This window comes from Varanus komodoensis, unplaced genomic scaffold (assembly GCF_004798865.1).
Source record: "Varanus komodoensis strain SLA01 unplaced genomic scaffold, ASM479886v1 scaffold5, whole genome shotgun sequence".
In the NCBI taxonomy this organism is placed as follows: domain Eukaryota; kingdom Metazoa; phylum Chordata; class Lepidosauria; order Squamata; family Varanidae; genus Varanus; species Varanus komodoensis.
The window spans coordinates 11,944,614-11,952,936 of NW_025336087.1; the positions used below are offsets into that span (position 1 = coordinate 11,944,614).

General features: G+C 43.1%; 1 protein-coding gene across 1 annotated transcript in view; it reads right to left on the bottom strand.

Annotated features, from left to right (window-relative positions):
* The window catches only part of S100Z (S100 calcium binding protein Z), an 8,998-nt gene extending 916 nt beyond the window's left edge, over positions 1–8,082 (bottom strand). The window contains exon 1 of the mRNA XM_044446617.1: positions 7,942–8,082. Within this exon, the coding sequence (XP_044302552.1) occupies positions 7,942–8,082 (141 nt within the window). The remainder of the gene's footprint in view (positions 1–7,941) is intronic.
* Positions 8,083–8,323: the final 241 nt, after the last annotated feature.

Here is an 8,323-nt window from a genome sequence, read left to right on the forward strand (position 1 = left end):
AGGAGAGGAGAGGAGAGGAGAGGAGAGGAGAGGAGAGCCTACTCTGGGATTTTGGTCTTGAGGCCACAGGATTTTGGTCTGGAGGCCATAGGATTTTGTATGCACATAGTAAATATGCTCCCTTTCTTGATCAACCACAAGAGTTTTAGTCAATAATTGTTTCATTTATTTATACCCCCCTTTAAAAAAAAAGTCCTTCAGGGAAAAACCAAGGAGGCTTACACACTCCTTCTCTTTTCCCTTTTATTCTCATAACAATTCTGTGTGGTAGGTTAGGCTGAGAGATAGTGACTGGCTTAAAGTCACTCAGCAGGAGTAATGGCTGAGTAGGCACTAGAATCCAGATCGCCCAAATCCCTTTCTGATACTTTAACAGCTACAGCACACTGACTCTCCAGTTTGCCTGCATATCAGTAAAAGAATGCCTCTGAAAAAGAAGCATATCTTGTTTTTAGATTATGTAGACACATGTGGCAACAAGCACCATGCATGAAGAGGCATTTGCCTACACCCAAGCAAGATTGCCCTCTTCTACACTCTTCTAAGACTGCCCTTGCTGCTTAGGATTTTTCACCTATAAGAAACAGTCTTCAAAATGTGTTGCCTGATTAATTGCAGACAATTCAGTTGATGAAAAGGTTTAGAATAAATTAACCTAACTAATGAAATTGATTCACAATACAGTCCTGTGTGTGTGTACTTGGAAGGATGTACCTGGATTTTGTTCAGTCTGCATTTTTAAGTGAACTGATCTGATTTGTACTTATCAAGTTAATACATGATTAAACTTCACTTTTCAGACTTCTCTGAATTTTGCGATATAGTTCTCTGATCCAAAAGTGTATGAAAACACCTATGAAATGTGTATTTTGTGTTTAAAAGCATACAAAATGAATATTTTGGGATTAAGTATATATAATACGAAGAAACTTTTTGCCTTAAAAGTAAAGATGGATGTGGAAAATGGATGACCCTGTGGCCAACATCCCGTCCTGTGGCCAACATCCCGTTTCTGGGCAAGGTGCTGGAGCGAGTGGTGGCGGGACAACTCCAAGCACTCTTGGAGGAAACTGATTATCTGGATCCTTTTCAGTCCGGCTTCAGACCCGGGTACAGTACTGAATCTGCCTTGGTCGCCCTGTACGACGACCTGTGCAGGGAGAAGGACAGGGGGAGTACATCCCTGTTGGTTCTTCTGGACCTCTCGGCGGCTTTCGATACCATCGACCATGGTATCCTTCTGGATAGACTTGCGGGATTGGGGGTTGGAGGCACTGCTTTGCAGTGGTTCCGCTCCTATCTCGACGGTCGATTCCAGAAGGTAGTGCTGGGGGACCATGTCTCTACGTCATGGCAGCTATGCCATGGGGTACCACAGGGCTCCATTCTATCCCCTCTGCTATTTAACATCTATATGAAACCGCTGGGAGAGGTCATCAGGAGGTGTGGGCTGCGGAATCATCAATACGCTGATGATACCCAGCTTTACCTCTCATTCTCCACTAATCCAGGTGAGGCAGTGGCTGTGCTGAACCGGTGCTTGGCCGAGGTAAGGGAATGGATGAGGACCAATAAACTGAGACTCAACCCAGACAAGACGGAGGTCCTGTTGGTTGGCGGATCGGGTTTCGGAGAGGGTGGATTTGACCTGGTCCTGAATGGTGCAACACTCCCTCTTAGGGATAAGGTCCGCAGCTTAGGTGTACTCCTCGACCCGGAGCTTTCTTTGGAAGCTCAGGTGACAGCGGTAGCGAGGAACGCCTTCCTTCAGCTTCGGCTGATTAATCAGCTGCGCCCCTACCTGGAATACGACTGCCTGGCGACGGTGACACACGCGCTGGTGACTTCCCGCCTAGACTTCTGTAACGCGCTTTACGTGGGGCTTCCCCTGAAGACAGTCCGAACACTTCAATTGGTGCAAAATAGAGCTGCCAGGTTGCTGACGGGGACGGGGCGTTATGCTCACATGACTCCAGTCCTCCATCAGCTTCACTGGCTTCCCATTGAAGCCCGGGCCCAATTCAAGGTGTTGATTATGACCTACAAAGCCCTAAACGGCTTGGGTCCTGGCTACCTGAACGAGCGCTTATGTCCGTATATGCCCGACCGCCCTTTGAGATCTGCGGGAGAGTCCCTTCTCCGGGAACCCTCTATGAAAGAAATTAGGAGAGTAAGTACCCGGAGGAGGGCTTTCTCTGCGGTGGCGCCCAACCTATGGAATTCACTCCCCAAAGAGGTCCGCCTGGCACCGTCGTTACTGGTTTTTCGGCGCCAGGTAAAGACCTTTTTATTTAAACATCATTTCAATTGTTAAAACATATGATCTGGCCTGGGCAACTTCTTCTTCCTTCTCTTTCTCCTCCTATATTTTTATTTTATACTGATAATTTTAATTTTGTATTGGTAAATCAATGTATTTTTTGTATTGTTATATTTAATGGTAATTTATGATGTACTATTGTATTTCAATGTATTTTATCATGTTGTAAGCCGCCCCGAGGTTTCGGCAAGGGGCGGCATAGAAATGTTATAATAATAATAATAATAATAATGGCTTGTATTTCTGAATGAACAACCGGATAAGCTAAAATGGACTGGGAGTAAAAGGATCCATGCATCTGTACTCAGAAATAAGTCTCATTCAGTTCAATGGCACTTACTCCCAGATAAAGGGGAAAAGGATTACAGCCTGAAACTTGCAGCCCAAGTTTTTCAGCTAATTTCTTCTAAGTAAAAAAACTGTAAAACTGTCATCTTCTGAACCTTAGTTCATCTAAACCTCTGATTTATCACAGTTCATTGCATCACCTGAAGAGAGCAATGTAGCTTTACTGCTTTTGTCAGCGGAATAACAATGTTGGAAATAACCCTTAGATCATTCCGATAAATGAGAATCTACTGTACTTGTGAAAGTATTCCAAGGACATTTTTACACACGAGTCTGAAATCTAAACCTCTTGCTATTTATTTTATTATTATTCCTATTATTTTAGTGTTTATATGCTGTACTTAATCCACTAGAAATCTGCTATATTTTACACAGAAATATATATAAAATTTGTACAACAGTATATTAAAAGAATTAAAATGTCACAATAATACACCAAACTAAAAGACACAATCAATTACATTTGATACATCAGTTTTTAAATTTTAAAATTCCAAAATCCATGGGCAAAAGAAAATGTTTTACTGTTCCTCTGAAAATAAAACAAAATCAATGTCCTTTTTATCTCCTTTGGGAAGGTATTCCAAAGTTGGGGCATCCAAAAAAGAAATTCCTCTCTTTTGTAAATACATAGAGCTCTAGTGGTACTTGAACATCTTAAGCAAGGAAAATAGAGGATGGGAGGACACAAGTATCTGGACTGCAAGCACTTTGACTTTTTAAGTGCAATCCAATTAATGTCCTACAAAGCCAACATACTTCCAGCCAGCTGGGTAGGCCATACTAGAAATGGAAGGGTGGAGAGTGGTTTCTGTCCAAATACATATATAGGACTGCACCCTTAAAAGTAAGAACCTGCACCTTGAATTGGGCTTGGTAGCACATGGGGGATCAGCATAACACCATAAGAATTGGTAAAATATGGCTCCATCAAGATGAACCAGTAAAATCCTAGCTGCTACAGTTTTGCCTAAGCTGAAGTGTCTGAAACTTTTCAAGGGCAGCCCCACATGTGATGGATTACAGTACTGCAACATGGGTGTTACCAGAACATGTGGCAAGGCTACCCCTATCCAGGAAAGGCTACACCTGGCAAACTAGTCAAGATGGTGAAAGGCACTCCAGTCTACCAAGGCCATTTGGGTCTCTAGTGGTCTAGAAGTGCTCCTAACTCTAGAGGGAGTGCAACCCTTTCCCAGAGAGGCTGATCACCAGCTCCTGCAAATCGCTATCCCTCAGTGCTTCCATCATGCCAGGATTCCTAGGTGTTGTTCAGGCTTTAGGGAAAGCAGAGGAGAGGCATTTGTTGTGTGAATTAACATTCTGGCTAATGCAGGTTTTTCATGCACATTTCCAACCTGACAAAGGCAGAAGTTGCTTAAATTCTCATGTGTAAAAATGCCCTTCATATCAGCACATAAGCAGGAGTGTGTGGATTTGCTCTTACACCAGGGATGTAGCACCCCAGGTGCCAAATTCAGCTTGCCCCGCTCTGGAATGAGAACTCTTGGGACCACCTCCAAAATAGAATTTAGGTCTCAGACTGAAAGAGGTTCAACACCCCTGCCTTAAGCCATAAGAGTTGTTATTTTTATCTAATCTGCAACTGTCTAAAGCAAACCAAGCTTTCACCAGACAATTATTTTGAGTACCAGGCCATTTTATTACATATTAATAAAAAGGTACACAGGACAAAGATAATCCAACCCAAGAAAATTGATGACAGGTTCCTTTTTTTGTTTCTTTTCCCTTTTACTGAGCTGCCAATTTTTAAGACTACAGGGTTCCTTAGGATTAATAGACTACAGGATCCCCATTATATATCAAATCTTTCCCTTCTTTCTTTCTTTTCCATACAATAATTTCAGCAGAGTATAATTTAGGAACAAAATAGAGGGCCACAAATCACGCTGCACTGATAATGTGACCTGAACTGAGAGCTCTTCTCAGCAATGCCTTTACTCAGCACAGATTGGAAATTATATTTAGAGTCTGCAGGATTTTCAGTCAACCCATGATTAAAATGCCATGCAGCTCCAGGCCTCAAGAAGCCTGTAAAATACAAGAATATTTCCAAGTATCGGCCATTGTTCATCTGCATATCCTTGAACCATTGGCTGCCAATGATGGAAGTTGGGGTCCAACGCATCAGGAGAACATCAGGTTGAAAAAGACTGTTCTATAATAATGTGCCACATCTCTGTTGGTCTGATCATTCCCTGATCTTCCTGAACCACTTTGCTCATGTGGGCAGAAGAGAGAGCATCAGAAAAGTGAGATGGGGAACAGGAAACCTCTACAGTGTCTCCTAGAAAAATATCCAAAATATATCTTCCCTCTAGGCAAAAATGACACTATTTCTCTGTGCTCTAGAGAAGCATTAGTACCACGGAGAAACTAGCATCCATTGCTCCAATCCTCGTACTCATCGCCTATCTATTTGCATGCCTAACAACCAACACGCCACAAGCTACGCAATGGGGGAAAGAACACTACGCCTGACATGGCAACAGCTAAATAGGTCTGAAGGGAAATTGGAGGAAGTTTAGGAGTGGCACCCTGTGCCTATGATGCAACTTCAAATGTGGGCACACAGGGCACACAGTGGGCACAGAAAATGCCCCTGGGGCTGGAAGGAGGAGCAAGAAGGAACCAAGGGAAAGAAAGGCAAGGAAAGGTCAGCCAGGAAGGAAACCTGGGCCTGACATTCACCTGCCAATGTAACTACAGCTCAGGTACATCTCTAGAACATATACTTGTTCTCATCTCAGTGTCTTCTAGATCTTTTGGACTGTAACTCCCAGCATTTCTGACCATTGGCCAAACTGGCTGGGGCTGATGCAACTGAAGTCCAAACCTCCTGGACAGGAGCGCAGGTGGCAGGCTGGGGAAGCCTGGTCTCCCCAAGTAGTCACGGCTCTGCAGGGTCTCAGGCCTTTCACACCACCTACTGCCTGATCCTTTTAACTGGAGATGATACCAGGAGTTGATCTGGGACGCTCTGCACATGGGGTGCAGAGGAGTGGCACTGAGCTATGCCAGTAGGATGCAGAGGCGTGGCACTGACCCACTGCACATGGGGTGGCACTGAGCTATGCCATGCATTAGGCCAGCCTTCCCCAACTCAGCACTCTCAGTTTACTTTGAATTCCAGTCAGACCCAGCCAGTTTGGCCAAAGGTTAGTGATGTTGGGAGCTGCAGGCCAAAAGCATCTGCAAAACACCAGACTGGACAAGTTTGTGTTAGCTGCAAGTAACAGGTGCTTGGATGGTCTGTTGACTGCAATAAAGACTGAATGGAAAGTAAAGTAGCAGATGCTGAAAGCAAACAGCTGAGAGTGGCTATTGTTGTTGGGCTGAGGTTGTAAACTCACAAAGACAACCAGATGGAACATTTATGGAAGCAACGCACTGAACTCAATGGGGCTGGGCCTGACAGGGCACAGCAGCTCTTACATTCTTAGACTGAACAGCTGGGTGCAGCTGAAAGAAGGCACCCATAAGTGCCTGGCACAGAAGCAATGCCAGAGCCATCAATCAGCTGGCCTCATGGCGCCACTTGCAAAGCCCAAGCTCAGGCCTGCGCCTGGTACCTTCGCTATTGAGGCTGGCCTTGTTTGATCTATGGAAGGGATTTGGGAGTGCAGAACCTCAGATCTGGGGTCCAAATCCAGCCCTCTGTGATTCATGATCATGTTCTCTTCCTTGGTCCACCCCCTTTCTCCCAATAACAAATTGTTTGACAGTTTCTTGGTTTTTCCATGTTCTTTTCCCCCACTCCAAAAAGTTAAAATGCCTCTTCTAAGACTTGGTTATTGGCAGTAAGAGTTTTAAGCTAAAACATGCAGGTATATTTGGGCCACACGTCTTTTTGTCTTTGATCCCCTCTCTTCACTAGGTGCTCATTCTGATAAGCCTACAAGTTGGTCCTTTTCTGATCTAGAAAAGGCTTTGCAAGAAGTGTTTTAATGAGGGATTGGAGGGAGGGAAGTTAGTTACACAAGGAGAGAAGAGACTGTTCCAAGCATTGGGAATTGCACATTAAGAAGCACGATGCTAAAAATGGGAAGATGGCAGTAGAGGAGAAAGGATGTGCTTAGCAACACCTCCAACTCTTCTCTACCTAAAGGTTCAAATCTCCATTGACGTAAGATGGATAATGTGAAAGGAAGTGATACCCAATCACAATCTCAGGAAGCTGGTGACCAGAGGCAGGGCTTTCTCTGTTGTGGCACCCTACTTTTAGAACTCCCTACTCAGAATGGGTTGCCTGGCATTTCCTTCATGGTTCAATAATATTTTATGGCATTTTACTGGGTTTTTTTTCTTTTCATTTTTCCAAACCATTGTAAATTGCCCAGAGTGCTTCAGCTATTGGACAGCATATAAACTAAATAAATTATTTTATTTTCTGCACCTGATGAAAAATTTCTATTGCTTCAGGTCTTTTAGTCTTGTGTTTTTTTTATTAAAACTCTTTTTATGCTGAATGTTGAGCTACCTGCTGTGATCTGAATGCTAAGTTTTTCTATTTTATATTATTATTATTATTCCTTTGTGGTTTTATTGTAAGCTGCTCCAAGAACAATGGATGAAAAGAGGCCCATAAATCATTAAAATATATAAATCAGTAGATGAAGCAGATTCCAGTTTAACAAAGGACAACAAAAAAGCAGCTTTTACACAACTGAATTCAGTCTAGATGTTAGGTGTGACTGCCTTGGCAATCGCCATACCCAGGGAAAATTTCATATCCACCCCTTCATTGTACCATAAAAATGGTGGCTGTCATGTAAACAGCCATAAAAAAAAAAAAAACCTAGCAGTGATATCATTACCTGATTTTACTTGTACCTTTCTTTGCTTGGGTGCCCTCAACCTACTCTAGAGTAAGGCAGAAACCAAAAGACATAGCTGCTTGATAAAGATTTAGAGTAATGTCTCTTTTGGCCCACGGACAGTGAGTTTGTTAAACCCCATAAGAGGCAAGTGCAATGATCATATGAGATATTCTGCTGAACTATGGCTCTAGGTTTACCCAAAGTTAAACAGCCTGTCTCATAACCTTTCCTGGAAGGTGGCATCATGAGACAGCAATTTGTGCACTCAGAATAGCTGCTGTTGCAGAAATGGCTTGATTGAATTCTAGGTGAACAAAAGACACATGAAATACTCTTGAAATACTCTTCAAAGATCCCCAGAATCTATCCTATCCAGTTCTCTTTCCTAATAAATAATCAGCAAAAAAAGACTTAACAATGACCCAATCTTACCGCAAGGAAGTCAGTAAGTTCACTGGTAAGAAGCAGTTTGAGTTCTCCTTTATTGAGTTTATATTTATCCCCTTCTTTTGCTGAGTAATGGTGAAAGACCCTGATTAATGTATCCATCGCACCCTCCAGCTGCGTCGGCATACTGCAAAGGGATAAAGAGCAAAGACTTATGGCAACCTCAAATGAAGCGCAATGATTTCCTGGTATGCAAAGAAATAAACACAGCTGCCCAGAAAGGCAATAGATAGGACCCAAACTTCTCTGGTGCTGAATAATGTCATCTGACCAGGTGCACAAAAATGTCACATTTACAGTGCTAATTTAGGACAGCACTTTTTATAGCTAAATCCGGGAAGATAATTTCTCTCGCTGGGTGCTCTAT